Source organism: Narcine bancroftii, chromosome 2 (genome assembly GCF_036971445.1).
Source record: "Narcine bancroftii isolate sNarBan1 chromosome 2, sNarBan1.hap1, whole genome shotgun sequence".
Classification (NCBI taxonomy): domain Eukaryota; kingdom Metazoa; phylum Chordata; class Chondrichthyes; order Torpediniformes; family Narcinidae; genus Narcine; species Narcine bancroftii.
This window is the reverse complement of record NC_091470.1, coordinates 341,153,037-341,169,749: the sequence shown is the minus strand read 5'-3', so window position 1 is coordinate 341,169,749 and position 16,713 is coordinate 341,153,037. Positions and strand designations below refer to the sequence as shown.

The 16,713-nt window shown below is 37.5% G+C and overlaps 1 protein-coding gene across 1 annotated transcript in view; it reads right to left on the bottom strand.

Annotated features, from left to right (window-relative positions):
• tg (thyroglobulin) overlaps positions 1 to 16,713 on the bottom strand; it is a 344,749-nt gene that overhangs the window by 63,275 nt on the left and 264,761 nt on the right. Inside the window, exon 43 of the mRNA XM_069915700.1 lies at positions 2,484 to 2,648. Coding sequence (XP_069771801.1) covers positions 2,484 to 2,648 — 165 coding nt within the window. The remainder of the gene's footprint in view (positions 1 to 2,483; positions 2,649 to 16,713) is intronic.

Below are 16,713 nucleotides of genomic sequence, written 5' to 3'. Positions count from 1 at the left end.
CCATACCTGTGTGGGTTTTCCCTGGGGCTCCAGTTTCCTCCCACCATTCAAAATGGGTTGTAGGTCAATTGGGTATCACGTCTGAAATGGCCTGTTACTGTGCTATACGTCTAAATTAATGCTTGGAAGTTGCCTTGTGTGATGAAGCCAATGTTGATGTACTATCCTGTTTTCATGGCCTTTCTCTCGTGCTTTGAGCTTGCTGCTGTATATTGTCATGTCTCCAATATGTACAGGAAAGCTGCAACCACTGCTGTTTGGTTGACCATGCTGTCAGTCTTGTGATCTTGCTCCTTGATCACTTTTTTCCCCACAGGTGGCTGAAGGCTGTACTGGCACAATAGAGATGTCTGTGAGAGCTATCACTTGCTGAGAAGTGGTTGCTGACAATGGGAATTGATCCACACTGATTGTCAAGAGTACCATTCTGTGGAGGAGTGAGGATGCTTGATCATTCCGATATTTACAATTCAATAAAGAAATCACCCAAGATTTGGAGCTCAGTCCCTGACTGTCCACCCACACAGGCATCATGTCTATACAGTGACCCAGCGATTGTAATTTGTTTCTGGAGTAAAGGCAACAAAAGAAAGTCTATTTTCTGCATATCCTGCAGATTTGCTCCACTCCTGCGCTGAATTTCTTGGGTGTAGCATAATGATGTGATGGCAGACACTTGCTTCATTGATTCAAGTCACAAATGCACCCTTATTCACTTTTTCTTGCCTCACAATGTACCATTATCCACATTCCACATGATTATGGTGACACTTTTTTGGCTCTACCATGATGCAATATAAGCTCCAGCCATTTGTTCCTGTCCCCACCCAGCTGATCTCTGCTTAAAGTTATGTGATCTTAAAACCTGATTGTGCATGTGTAGATTAGCCAATGGCACAAATGCAGGGAAGTATTCTCAGGCTCATAAATCATTTTAATTTTTTTTTCACAACATTGGTGAAAGTTACTGCTCAGTATGAAAACTTGAGGAATGTGAATAGGTCAGTCCTGGTGTTGTTCATGTTGACAGGCTTTTCTCTTATGTAAACAAGGGCCTTTGTATGTCTATTCATTTCTACTGTTCTTGGTATTCAAGTTCAAATTTATTATTATCCGATTGGACAAGTACTACCCAACGAACGTTGTTCTTCGGTCCTCGGTGCAAAACGTGCAGCCACACAACCAGACATAACATACATACTGACAAACCATTCACCTGCACGTCAAATATACATATTTAAATAAATAAATAAAGATTGCTTTGTGAATATTAGAGCCTTGAATGGTTAATGTGAGTAGTCCCTGTGGCTGCTCAGTGTTATCACTGACCGTGGAAGATCATTTCAAAAACAGATCTTAATCCCACAGATTTGGAAAAGGTTTACTATTCGACATACAGACAGCACAATAACAGGCCCACGCGGCCATGCCACCCCATTTTATTCAATTGACCGACACCCCCGATAGATTTTGTCGGGTGAGAGGAAATTGGAGCTCCCAGGGAAAGCCCACCGGAAGAATGTACAAATTCATTATAGACAATGTTGGTTTCAAACCCCAGTCCTGGTCGCTAGCACTGTGCCAGTGTTGTGCTAACCATGCCCCGTAAATAAAAACAACAACGTGTATTTTTTTAAAATAATTTCCAAGAGTTCAGATTTATGACTTGGCACAAAACTTGATAGGTGATCAAAGCAATAAATTATATAAAAAAAAAGAAAAGTTTTCCACGCTGATCTTTACATCAATTACACTGTGCTTTGTGTTATTTTCTGGAATCAGACTAGGACTCCCCAGACTCATTCTGCTCACAATGCATCCATTTGGCAGAGCTGAATCCCATAAGTTTGGGTTGAACCTGGACCCAGTAATCAGATGTGAAGGGTTACGCAGGCAGTATTAAAATACGTCAGACTCCCTTGGGATTGTTTTTGCCCTCATCTTCCTCAATAACATCTAGTATTCATTCCACTTTTAGAAAAGTTATTTCAAGATGTAGCTGTTCTCTCCTACAAGGTGACCGATATTTGAGTAAAAGATAGCTGTGTGATCAAGCTTGGGGTCTTTTCAATAGGATCACTTATATAGAATTAGTTGCTTTAAAGATTAATAGAAAGATGCAGTACAAAAGAGCTCATCTTGGCCATTTGGCAGCCTAATTCAATTACTTCACTGTTCCAACTTTTTGCAAAATTTCCCCTTCACTTGCTTATCAGATTCCCTCTTGAAAGTTATTGAATCTGCAACCACTAATGTTGCAAATGGTGCATTCTGAAACATAACAATACACTGGCTTAAAAATGATCTGAGTGTCTTGTCTATTTTGGCAAATTTATGCATTGTAATTGACTGGAATCTATATTCAATGTGATAATCACAAAACATAACATTAATGGGGAAAAAGGTTTTTGGATGAGAAATTTCTAGGCAAGCTAAATGATAATACCATATCTTTGCACATTATTTAATGAACGGTTACTAACCTTGGTCTGGGCAGTGTTCAGGGTTAGTGCAGGTAGACTGCGGAGGCAAGATAAAAGGATGCTCTTGTTATGAGTTGGACAGCCAACCTCTTTAGCCAGATTGACGATCTGTTCCCGTGCTCTCTTGTTACTCATCACTGCACTTGGAGACAGCGCTGATCCTCCCTTGAAAACATGAAAGGGATTCATGAGTAGAATGTGCGTTACTGTTGAAGGAGAATTCTTATCAGTATGTTCATTTGAATTTCTTAGTCATCCACACAAGAGATCAAGGAAGAACAACAGGAACTCTACATTATGGTACATTGTGGGGCACTGTTGTTCCAACATTTTCTTAATTCAGAAAACAGAAAAAAAAATCCAGGAGGTCGGGGGCATCAACTAGTGAAGACAAAATTTAACTTTACAAATTTAGTCATTCTCTCCCACAAGGCGAGCATTATTTGAGCAAAAGTTATTTGCATGATCAAGCCAGGGTTCTTATCAATAAGACAAGTTATGTAGAATCGTTTAGTGGTAAATGGGCTTGCATACAATAGAATCAAATGAAACCCTGTTCATTATTGCACAGCTCTATCTTTTCCCAAAATTATGCAACATTTTCACTTTGAATTCAATTCCTCTTGAAATTATTATTGAATCATCTGCGAACTAAGCCCAGAGGGAGGAAGTGGAACACCTTATCTCCAAGACCTGATGAGGTGTTCCCTCAGATGTTGAGGAAAGTTAGAGTAGAAATTGCAGGGACCCTGGCAGATATATTTAAATTGTTCTTAGCCACGAGTGAGGTGCCAGAGGATTGGAGGGCTGCTAAGTTATGCCACTGTTTGAAAAAAGCTCCAAAATTAATCCAGATAATTATAGGCCAGTGAGCCTGACATTAGTAGGAGGTAAACTACTGGTAGATGTTGAAAGAGATCAGTTATACATGCATTTGGATAGACAGGGTCTGATTAGAGATAGTCAATATGACTTTGTGCATGGTAGATGGTGTTTAATCAATGTTAGAGATTTTTTGAGAAAGTTACCAGAGAGGTTGATGAAGGAAAGACTGCATGGAAGATTAGTCAGGAAGATTCATTCTCTTGGTGTTCATGGTGAGGTAATAAATAGGATTAAATAATGGCTTTAGTGGAGAGGCCAGAGATTGGTGTGGATGATTACCTCTCTGACTGGAGACTTGTGGTGTGCCTCAAGGATTGGTGCTGTTTCCACTGTTGTTTGCCTTGTTTATCAATGATCTGGATGATAATGTGGTAAATTGCATCAGCAAGTTTTCAGATGACACTAAGATTGGAGGCATTGTGGACAATGAAGAGGGCTTTCAAAGCTTGAAGAGGGATCTGGCCAGATAGACAAATGGGCTGCAAAATGGCAGATGGAATTTATTGCAGACAAAGGTGAGGCATTGCACTTTGGAATGACAAACCAAGGTAGGACTTAAACAGTAAAGGGTAGGGCACTGAGGAGAGCAGTCAAACAGAGGGATCTGGGAATATAGATAAATAATTTCCTGAAAGAGGCATTACAGGTAGATAGGGTCATAAAGAGAACATTTGGCATATTGGCATTCTTAAATCAAAGTATTAAGTATAGGAACTGGGACTTTATGGGGAAGCTGTACAAAACATTGGTGAGGCCAAATCTTATTTGCAATTTTGGTCACTTAACTATAGGAAGAATACAGGGGAGATTTACAAGGATGTTTCCAGGACTTGTACAACTGAGATACAGGGAAATGTTTAACAGGTTAGGACTTTATTCCCTGGAGCACAGATGAATGAAGAGAGATTTGATGGAGGTATACCAAATTAGGATGGGTATACATAAAATAAATGCAAGGAGGCTTTTCCAACTAAAATAGGTGAGACAACTATAGGACAGGAATTATAGGGAAAAGAGAAAAGTTTAAGGGGAACATTGGGTGAAACTTCTTCACACAGAGAGTGGTAGGAGTGTGCAATGAGCTGACAGCTGAATTGGCAACTGCAGGCTCAATTTTGACATTAATGGAAACATTGGACAGGTACATGGATTTGAGAGGTATGGAGGGATATGGTTTGAGTATGTCAGTGAGATTGGGCAGAAAAATAGCACAGCACAGACTAGGAGGGCCAAAGGGCTGTAGTGTTCTATAGTTTATTGTCATACACAATGTACAAATGCATCAAAATTCTCACATGCTGCAGATGAACAGGTTAAACAGGCTAAAAAAATATAAAAAGACCTAAAAAGCAACAACAGTTGAATTAAAAAAAGTCAATTAATACAAAAAAAGTAGATAATAAAACTTCAGTTATCCTAGTGTAATTAAAGTGATTTTGCAAAAGTGAAGACATTTCTTTTGTGGTGTCAGAGTTGTCCCTGATTTGTGTAACATGGAGAGGTTCAAGAGGTTGCTAGTTGTTGAAAATAAACTATTCTTGAACCTGGAGTCACTGGTCTTCAGCTTCTGTACTTTCTGCCTGAAGTTAGTAGTGGGAAGAGATTGTGACCATGGTTATGGGGATCCTCTAAGATGTTAAGGCAGTGCCACACATTGATACATTCAATGGATGGGAGGTCAGAGCTGGCTCTGTTTACTACCTTCTGCCACCTTCTGTTTTCCTAGGAAGTCAATTCCCAAATCTGGTTTGAAGTATACTTTCCACAGTGTACCTATAGAAGTTTGATATTACACTTGCAATATTCAAACCTGTTCCTCCTTAGAAAATAGAAGCATTAGTGTAGCCTCTTCATAGTTGCTGCAATGTGCCGGTTCCAGGAGAGGTCTTCTGCAATATTGGCTCCCAAAACGCTGAAGTTCTAATCCTCTCTGCCTCCATCCCATCAATGCAAGTGTGTGGTCTCAGGGTCTCTCCTTCCTAAAATCAACAAAATATTCCTTGGTCTTGGTGATGTTGGGAACAAGATTGTTGCTCTGGCCACACCCAAACAGGTAGCCAGTTTCCATTCCATATTCTGACTCATCGTTTCCACTTATTTGACCAGTAAATGTGATGTCATCAGCAAATTGGAGTTGGAGCCAAACTTCACTCCGTCATCCTGAATGAACAGGGAATAGAGTGCGGGACCAAACAAGCAGCTTTTCGCTGTCCCTGTGTTGATGGTCAATGAGGAGAAGATGATGTTGCCAATCCAAACGGATTGACAGCTGCCAATGAAGAAATCGAGGATTCAGTTGCAAAGAGGTGATGAGTCCTGGATCCTTTAGTCTGGTCATAGGTTTTGCTAACATGATGGTGTTGAATGTCGAGCTCTAGTCAATGAACAACAGCCTGACTTAAGCGTTCCCGTGGTCTAAGTGATCTAATGCAATGTGGAGGTCCAGTGAGATGGTATTGCCTTCTTGTGACGAAAGGCGAATTGATCTGGGTCCAGATCTTTCCTGAAATCGGAGTTGATGTGCTCTGTAACCAATCTCTTAATGCACTTGTTCATGGAGGATGCCAAAACCATTGCCAACAATTGTTATCTTTTGGATAACCACAGTAAGTGAAGGATAGGAACACTGGCTGGATGCTTTCTTGAAAGATTCATCATGCAACACGCAATATTGAAATTTCTTGAAATTGTTACCCTTGGGTCACAGAATCCTTTTCTATTCAAGTTGAAAAACAATTAACAAGTTTGTATCTGGTTAGAATTAATTTCATTAAAATGGCCTCTGATCTTTGATCTAAAATGTTAAATCTTTCTCTTTCCTGAACTGCATTTTCTGTTTTATCTCAGGTTTCCAGCATCTACCATTTTTTTTTGCTTTTCATCTCTGGTCAATTGTTGTAAATTGTCACTATATTGCCACATGAGCACATTGTAATCTGCATTCCCTTGAAGTCTAGGAATGAGATTTTGAGAAGAGAGTGCAATATGCTAATGTAATGGTACATCTGATGAAATATATGCTGATATGTTCAGCAACACTAAATGAGTAGAACATCTATCGACTCTAGTACTTGTCTTAATAAATGTCTGACAGCCCTTTTCCTCATCATTCACAATCTTGTGACTATTTTTTACTGTTAAAAATCTAGATGAAGCCTCATTTGTGATCTAGCCAGAACTTCTGTCATCATTCTTGCTAAACTAATCACAGAATGAACTTATTGATGTCTCAGTAAGAGATGAATGGCTCTATAATAAGTAGAGGTGTCTTACTACAGATTAAAGATACCTCTTGCATTGACAAGAGATTTGCTGAGATCATACTTGGAGTACAGTTAACACATTACAAGGGATTGTGTTCTGTTTTACAACTTTCGATAATGTGAAGTCGTGACATTGACCCATGCGTCAAGAAACAGGTTGAAAAAATAATAAATTTTGGGTTCATTTATTTACTGTTATTTTTCACACAAGTTTTATGAGAACACATTTATTCCATATCTAAAAATTCTGGGTAGTCTTGGTGGATTCTATAAGGGTGAATTTCAGTGAGCTGAACAGCTGTAACAGGTGGGGTGGGAGGAGGGGAAATTATGCATTGTGTTGAATTTTGATGTTCTTACTTCAACAAGGATGCATTTCCTACAGAGGGAATACAGAAAAACTTCCTGGGACAATAGGTCTATGAGAGACTGAGTAGGATCTACAGTGGTAATGATCTAATTGAAGTGTACACCATTGTTATTCAGCTTAAGAATATAAATTCAGGAAGGTGGTCAACCCTAGAATTAAAGAACACAGACTCAAAATAAGAGGATATTTAGCACTGAAGGGGATTTTTAGAATTCTCTAACTCAGATGCTATGGATGCTCAGACATTAAAGGCACCAAGGGATACAGGAGAACAGCATTTGAGGAAAGTGATCAGTCATGATCCTGTTAAGTGGCAAAGCAGGTGCAATGTGTTGAATGGCAGACTTGTCCTCCTACTTCTCAAATTTCCATAGTTCCTCTTTAAAATGAGTTAAACATATTTGTTTTCCTTGCCCCTTCTTATGGTCTGGCAGAGATTTTGCAAATTTTCAAAGCTGTATGAATGTTTGTACAAGATGATTACTGAAGCAAGGAGAAAGAATATGATCTTTTTTTTTCCTCATTTAACCATGCTCCACTGATTTCCAGGTGCATTATCCTATTTCTCATGGGATTGTATTTATTTGAGACAAAGTGCATTCAATACCTTCCTTATCACTTTTGAAAGGATTACTCTGCTTTTGTAAAAATGGGACTTCAAAAGTCACTTCATTCTAATTCGAAATTGAGTATAACAGTAAAAAAAATCAATTAATGAGATGAGATTCCCTCTCTTACAGTGAACTCTGAAACAAATATTCCTTCTGTAATCCATTTCTCTTCTTGCTAAGTACAATCAATTCTAGGCAGTCCAATTACTTTTGATTTATAAGGGAAATTACCAAGGAGGCCTGAGTGTACTCAATGAAATAAATTGTTACCAGTAGTACTTCAACTTTTGTTGTGCATTTAGATTCTATCCGTGAGAATGTGGAATACAATTTTTCATCGACTGAAGACAAAAGCTCCAAGATTAAAAAAGAATATTCTTCTTAATGTCACATTTAACAGCAGGAAATAAAAAAAATGGAAATTCATATTAATGAAGAGAGTTCCATCAATGAGTTATGATGCAGGGTCACAAATGGATCAGAATCTTATTTTCGATGTTGATTGATTTGGTATACATTTACAACAGTTTAGGTTTTTATTAAGAAAATAATTTTATTTTAGTTGCAGATGTTGCTGGCAAGACCAACTGTTATAGCTCAGTACAAGTTACTTGATGAAGGTGAGGGTGAGAGGAGTCACGTGATGGAGTAGTGGCCAGTCGGGAAAACCACCCCTCTCCAGGAAAATAGGAAAAAGCAAAGCATAACAAAAATAAAATATAAGAAATAGAAGATAAATATACAGAGAAGAGAAAGAAAATGGCTTCCAAGAAACAACTGGAAAAAAAGTAGAAAAGTTGCCAAAGGCAGCCTTACCTGCAAGAAGGAACAGGGCACTGTGGTGGTGAGGTGTGCCCAACCCTCGAGGTCAGTGCCTGCCCTGCAGAGTCATGACTCACCAGCAGGTGGACTGCAAAAATGGCTCTCAAAGCCAAACAAAAGTACGCAACTGCTCATGCGCAAGCAGTCGCTCGTGTGGCGTGCGCAATCAAAGGAGGAAGAGGACACCGGGGGGAAGAGAGCTCAGCAGAGGAGTGGGCTGCCACAGCGCAAACAGCTGAGGGACACCTGACACAATGGCGCTCAGCTGGAGGACGAGGACGGCAGCAGAAGGGGGAGCAATGAAATAGATGTGGAAGATAGACAGAGGGATGACCAACAAGAAGATCAACGTCAGGAAGCACAACAGACGAGCAACCCAGGAGGGGAGGACCAGCAACAAGATGCCCAGCAAGAAGAGGCCCGACAAAGAGATACAAGCAGCTCATCAGGAAAAACAGAAGAGACACAGACACAAAAAAGAGAAGAAAACACAGGTACAGACAGAAGAAGAGGAAGAAGAAGACCAAGATCTTCACAGAGAAATAGAAGGTAAAACTGATGGACAAAGAGAAATAAAAGGTAAAACTGGTGAACAGAATATATATAAAGTTTTTTTTGAAGAACAAATAAGATCACTAAAAGAATGGTTTTCATTAGAATTTAATGCAATTAAAAGGAAAATGAAAAGAACAGAAGATAAAATGCAAAGGTTAGAACTGGTAATGACAGAAATAGGGAAAAGAATAGAGAATGTGAAAGCGTGGGAAACAGCTGTAGAAATGGAAGTAAATGACTTAAGAGAAAAATTGGAAGTGACAAAAAAATTAAAGAGACACAAGAGTTATTATCTCAGAAAATTGATATGTTGGAAAATTATAGTAGGCAAAACAACAAAAATAGTGGGTCTGAAGGAGGGTGAAGGTGACACAGATATGAAGGAATTTATAAAAGGATGGATCCCGAATGTCCTGGGAACGACAGAAATGCAGGAAGAAATGGAAATAGAAAGGACACACAGAGCATTAGCTCTGAAACCACAGACACATCAAAAACCAAGATCCATCTTAGTAAAATTTTTGAGATACACGACAAGAGAAAATATACTGGAACGGCCAAGGAATAAAGTTAGAGAACATTATAAACCATTGGAATACAAGGGTCAAAAATATTTTTTTACCCAGACATAAGTTTTGAAATCTTAAAGAGGAGGAAGGAGTTTAATACAGCAAAAATTGATTTTATGGAAAAAAGGTTACCAATTTATGTTAAGACACCCAGCCGTGCTTAAAATATTTATACCCGGGGAGCAAAACAGACTGTTCTCGGATCCAGAGAAAGTGCAAGAATTTGCAGAATGTTTGCAGGACAGGAGAAGAGATGAAGAGATGTAACAAGAATGAAGAATGGTGATAAAGTATATAAAGAGGGAAAAGAGAAGGGAAGGAAGGGAGTAAGGGGGGAAAGAGAGAGAGCTTTGTTATATGTGTTTTTTAAAAAAAAAAGTATTTTCTGGGGGGGCTGGGGGGAGAGGGAATAGTCGTCATTGCAAAATCAGTTGACGCTGCGAACAAGATCACAATCCAAATGAAAAGGGGAGTTGTGGTTGCCCGGCGAGGGATATGAGGCATCTCAGAGGGGGGGGGGGAATCTTTTAGGGTTAAGGTATTAGTGGATGTGGGAACTGTGGGGGTACTTTGTCTTAAATGTGTTGTCATACATTAAGTGTAATAAGAGAAAACTAAGAGATGAAAATGGGGAAAAGGTGGATGGAGGTGGCAAAGAGGTGGAAAAGAGGTGTAAGCAAGAAATAACATGGCCATGTTGAACTATATGACTATAAACATTAATGGAATACATAACCAAATTAAAAGGAAGAGGCTACTAAATTTATTGAAGAAGGAAAAAAATAGATATACCATTTGTGTAGGAAATGCATCTAACTGAAGTGGAACATAAACTAAAGAGAGACTGGGTAGGACACATAATAGCAGCATCCTATAATTCAAAAGCTAGAGGTGTAGCCATATGAGTTAACAAAAATGTACCAATCAAAATAGAGGAGGAAATAATAGATCTGGCAGCGAGGTATGTAATGATAAAGTGTCAGATATACTCAATATATATGTGCCTAACGAAGAGGATCAAAAGTTTATGCAGAATATTGCAGACACACAAGGAAATATATTGATAGGAGGGGATTTTAACCTTAATTTGGACCCAATGTTGGATAAAACTGGACAAAAGACAAGTAAAAAGAATAAAGTAGCCAAATTTATGGTTGAATCAATTCAGGAAATGAAACTTATGGATATATGGAGGAGGCCGCACCCAAGAGAAGGAATTTTCATATTATTCAAGTAGGCACAAAACTTACTCAAGATTATTTTGCTGTCAGACCATATTCAAGGGTGAGTTAGGAAAACTGAATATAAAGCTAGATCATTCACCCCTATTATTAGCAATAGAACTGGAGGACATCCCACCAAGAACATATAGATGGAAGTTAAACTCCATGCTACTTAAAAGACAGGAATTTAGGGAGTTCATTCAATGCCAAATTAAAACATATTTTGAAATAAACACAGGATCAGTGAAAGACAAATTTATATTATGGGACACAATGAAAGCCTTCATTAGAGGGCAGATAATAAGTTATGTGACTAAGATGAAAAAGGATGACAATCGGGAAATAGAGCAGTTGGAAAGGGAGATAGTAAGTACAGAAAAGGAATTAGTAAAAAGGGATGATATAATGAAAAGAAGAGAATTGGGGGACAAAAAAATTAAATACAAAACATTACAAATGTACAAGGTGGAGAAGAACATAATGAAAACAAAGCAAATTATTATGAACTGAGAGAAAGAAAAACACAAAATATTAGCCTGGCAACTTAAAACTGAACAAGCTAAAAGAACAATACTGGCATCAAGGAAAAGGACAAATTACATATAACCCAACAGAGATTAATGAAAATTTTATGAACAATTGTATCAAACTGAGAATGAGGGGAAAGATGATAAAATAGAGGAATTTTTAGCTAAAATTGAACTACAGAAATTGCAAGAAGAGGAACAAAACAAACTAATAAAACCATTTGAAATAGAGGAAGTGCAGGATATATTAAAAAAGCTGACGAAAAATAAAACGCCAGGAGATGATGGATTTCCAATAGAATTTTATAAAACATTTAAAGAGTTATTAATTCCTCTTCTCCTGGAAGTAATGAACCAAATAGAAGAAACATAAAACTTGCCAGAATCATGTAAGACAGCAATAATTACAGTAATACCAAAGATGGAGAAGGATCCATTAACACCAGCATCATATAGACCAATATCCCTACTTAACTCAGACTATAAGATAATAGTGAAATTATTAGCAAACAAATTGGCTGATTGTGTACCAAAAATAGTAAAACAAGATCAAACTGGATTTATTAAGACGAACAGCAGAAAATGTCTGCTTACTTATTAATCTAATCCATGCAGTTCAAGGAAATAAGAAACCAACAGTGGCTGTTGCTCTAGATGCAGAAAAAGCCTTTGACAGAGTAGAGTGGAACTACTTATTTAAAGTATTACAGAAGTTGAATCTACCAGAAAAATATATAAATTGGATTAACGCATTGAATAATGGACCGTTGGCAAAGGTAGCAGTAAATGGCTATGTATCGAGTCACTTTAAATTAAGTAGGTCAACTAGACAAGGATGTCCATTATCCCCCTCCTTATTCACCTTAGCAATAGAACCTTTGGCAGAACTGATAAGAATAGAAAATAAAATAAAAGGGATTAAAAATAATGGAGAAGGAGTATAAAATCAGCTTATTTGCAGATGACATCATAGCATACCTAACAGAACCAGAGGTATCAGTAAAAGAATTACATAAGAAATTGAAGGAATATGGAGAAATATCGGGGTACAAGATCAACGCAAATAAAAGTGAAGTGATGCCAATAAGTAATGCAGATTATACAGAATTTAAAAAAGAATCACCATTTAAATGGCAAGAACAAGCAATCGATACCTAGGGATCAGGTTAGATAATAACTTACGCCACTTGTACAAACTAAATTATCAGCCACTAATAAAGAAATTGCAGGAAGACTGAGAACATTGGAAAGAATTATCACTAACATTGATAGGGAGGGTAAACTCCATTAAAAAGAAAGTGTTCCCAAGGATACAATACTTATTTCAAACGTTACCAATTCGTTTAACAGAATTTTAAAAAATGAACTAAAGAGAATAATAAGGAAATTCTTGTGGAAAGGGAGGAAACCAAGGGTAGCGTTAGATAAATTAGCAGAGAGATTATAATCAAGGTGGTTTGCAGTTACCAAATTTTAGAAATTATTATAGAGCCGCATAATTAAGGTATTTATCATATTTTTACCAGACAAGGGAAAAACCAGACTGGACTAAGACAGAACTAGATAAAATAGGGAAGAAGGTTACAGAACATATACTTTATAAGTGGGATGAAAAGCTGGTGCAATATGAAAACTCACCAGTATTGCATCATTTACTTAATACATGGAAGAAGATCCACTTAGAAAGGAAAAAAATGAATGACCAAATACCAAAATTATTATTGACGCAAAATCCGCTAATCCCTTTTACAATAGACAACCTTTCTTTAGAGAATGGGAGAGAAAAAGAATCAAAAGAATAGAAAATTGCTTTTTGGGAAATAATTTATTAACATTTGAATGTTGAAGTACAAATATGGAATAACTCATGGTACAATGTTTGCATATTATCAATTGAAATCTTATATAAAGGTTAAATTGGGAAACAGCTTGAGATTACCTGAAGGAAGCAGCTTTGAATATGTGATTACAGGCACAATGATAATTAAAAGATTTATAATTAACATGTACATTAAGCTACAAGATAAGGAAAATGAAATAAACTATAAGCCTCAGCAGAAGTGGAAAAAGGATCTAAACAAAGATTAAAAAATGAAACATGGGAAAAGTTATGTTCTGGAACTATGAAGAATACAATAAACACGAGGTTACGCATGATACAGTATAAGTGGTTACACAGGGTATGTATTACTCCTCAAAAATTGGATTCAACATTATCGGATAGATGTTTTCACGGTAAGGAGGAAATGGGAACAACATTACATGCAACTTGGAGATGTATGAAAGTGAATACGTTTTGGGAAGAACTAAATCAGATACTAAATAAAATTACAAAAAAAAACATACCAAAAAAACAGAGATATTTCTTTTAAGTAACATAAATAGTAAAGAATTAGGCCTCAAATTGGATAAAGTGCAAAAAAAATTCATTACGATAGCCTTAGCAATAGCAAAAAAATGTATAATGTCAACTTGGAAAATGGAAGCGAGCAGGAGTAATGGTACATGGAAATGAATAAATGTATTCCATTGGAAAAAATAACATAATTAAAAAAATAAAGTCACAATGTTTGAACAAATTTGGGAACCATACATGGAACGTATTAGAGAGCTTGCCAACAACCTCCATCCCCTAAAATGAGAATGAAAATGATAAGACAAAATGACTAGATTCAGTGTGTAATAAATAGATGATGCATTTTTCTTGTTTATTTTCCTTTGTGTGAAGATATTGTTTTATTGTATATGTTGAATATTTATGGTTTTTGGAGGGGGATGGGTCGAGGGGAGGAAGGGAAAGGGGGGAAAAGGGAGAAAAGACCACTGTGCAAATTTAATGAGAAACGTCTGTACATATTTTGGTTGATATGGTTCATAGTGTGAAAAATAAAAAAAAATATATAAAAAAAGGTGAGGGTGATCTTTGATATAACTGTTTGGCCAATGTTTTGCTGGGTCAATTTAAAAGGATGTTAAGAGTTAACTAAGTAAATAGAAGGCAGAACTTACATTTTGACTTGACCTAAAATGAATGTCAGATCTCTTTTCTAGAAGGATATCAGCAATTTAGTTAATATCTGTATGACATTCATATCCTGAGATTTTTTTTTTGTTCTGTTTTTTTTAAATGAATTGAAATTTTCACAGGGAAATTCTTCTTTGTGGATTCTGTTTATCCATCAATGGACATTACATTGGGCTACACATTTTCCCCAAACAGCCCATACTGTTCAGGCTCCACTCTACTTTCTTCCTCTCAAACTAACAGCACCACCCACCATTTCCTTTTACCACATGTACTTGACATTCAATACATTCAGTATTACATTTTTCTAGGATTGAAAATTCATAAGGGTCACACCTCATGACAGAAGGTATCCAGGCAATGTTAACTTGGTTTTGTCATGTTTGAGCAAGTTAAAGGAGTTCTTCAAATAAGTTACACGTGTCATGGTTAAAGGAGAAACCAGTTAATGTATTACACCTAGATTCCCAGAAGGCAAGTTGTAAAGTGCAACATAAAGGGTAATATTTTGGTATGACTAGATTAGCTGGCCAACAGGAAACTGAATAGGTAGAGTGTGATCTTTTCTTCTGGTTGGTAAAGTGAGAGGATTGCCACATCAATCAAAAAGGCAAGGCCTCAATATTTCACAATTTATATAAATGACTTGGATGAAAGCACTGAAACTATTTGCTCATGGTACAAAGATAGACAGGATGATATATTGGAAAGATGACTACAAGAGAACACTTTCAGATTAATGAAGGGGAAAGATGTTGCAAATGCAGTGTAAATATTGTGTAGGAAATGTTTGGCATGAAGAACAATGAAGAAAGCAGAATATGCAAAAAGCGATATTGCTGAGCTTTGAGATGCAGAGGGATTTGGGTTTCCTCATGGGTAATTCCCTAAAAGGCTAATAAACTGGTACAGTCAGAACCTATTGCAAAAGCTAACAGAAATTAGCAGACAAAATGGAATTTTCCTCAGTCACCAGACACATGTTGCCTCCTTCATTCGCATCATCCTTATGTTCTTCACAAATGTATGGAATGCCTTTGGACTCTCCTTAATCCTATTTGCCAAGGACTTCTCATGCCCCCTTCAAGCTCTCCTGTGTCCTCAAGTTCCTTCCTGATTTCATATAACTCATGAACTCTTCCTGTTTCCTGCTTTCTAAATCTAATGAATGCTTCTTTCTTCTAAAGAAGCTGCCTCATCTGTTTTGTCAACCATAGTTCCCTTTTTCTACCCTCTTTTCCCTGTCCAGGTGGGACAAACCTATCCTGAACCCAGCACAAGAGGTCTCTAAACTTCCTCTACATTAGTTCTGTACTTTCTCCCTTGATCTTCTGTTTCCAATTTACTCTCTATAGTTCCTGCCTCAGCTCATCATAATTATTCCATCATAATTAGCCCTTTCCAATTAAACACTTTCCCATTTTGTCTACTTTTATCCTTATCCATAGTATTGCCTCTCCTCTCATTGGCTGATCCACATACCATGTCAGGAATTCTTCTTGAAAACACCTAACAAATGCAGCCTCATTTATCCCTCTTGCAGTCAGGAAGTCAAGTCAATATTAGGGAAGTTGAAGTCTCCCATTGACATCGACCCTGTCTTTCCAAATTCTGACTGCTTATCTGCTTCTTGGTGTCCCAAGGGCTATTCAAGGGACTATAGAATACTCCCAGTACAATAATTGCTTCCTTCTCATTTCAGATTTCCACTCACACTGACTTAGTAGACATTCTCTCTGCAGTATCCTCTATTTCTATAGATGTAATGCTACTCCCCCTACTCTCTACCTCCTATCCTATACCTTTTAAAGCACCTAAATTCCAGGACCTGCATCAGTCAATCCTGCCCTTCCTCTAGTAAAGTTTTTATAACAGCCACAACATCATACTTCCATGTACTGATCCATGCTCGAAGTTCATCCCCTTTATTCGTAATTCTCCTAGCTTTGAAATAGACATTTCAAACCTTCTGACTGCATTTGTTTTGTCCCCTCCCTGTCCTTCCTCACAAACTCAGAACACCCTGCATCATGCTTTTGAACTTCTGCCCTATTCTCTGCACTCACATTCTGGTTCCCGTCCTTCTGCCAAACTTGTTTAAATCCTCCCAAACAGCTCAATCAAACATACCAGGATATTGATCCCTTTCCAGTTTGGGTGCAGTCTGTCCTTTTTGTTCAGGTCAGTCCTTCCCCAGAAAAGATCCCAATATTCCACAAATCTGAACCCTTGCACCACTTCTTAGCCACACATTCATCTCCTACAACTGCCTATTCTTACCCTCACTGGTGTGTGTCACAGGCATCAATCCCAAGATTACCACCCTTGAGGTTCTGCTTTTCAACATCTTTCCTAACTCCCTATAGTCACTCCTCAAATC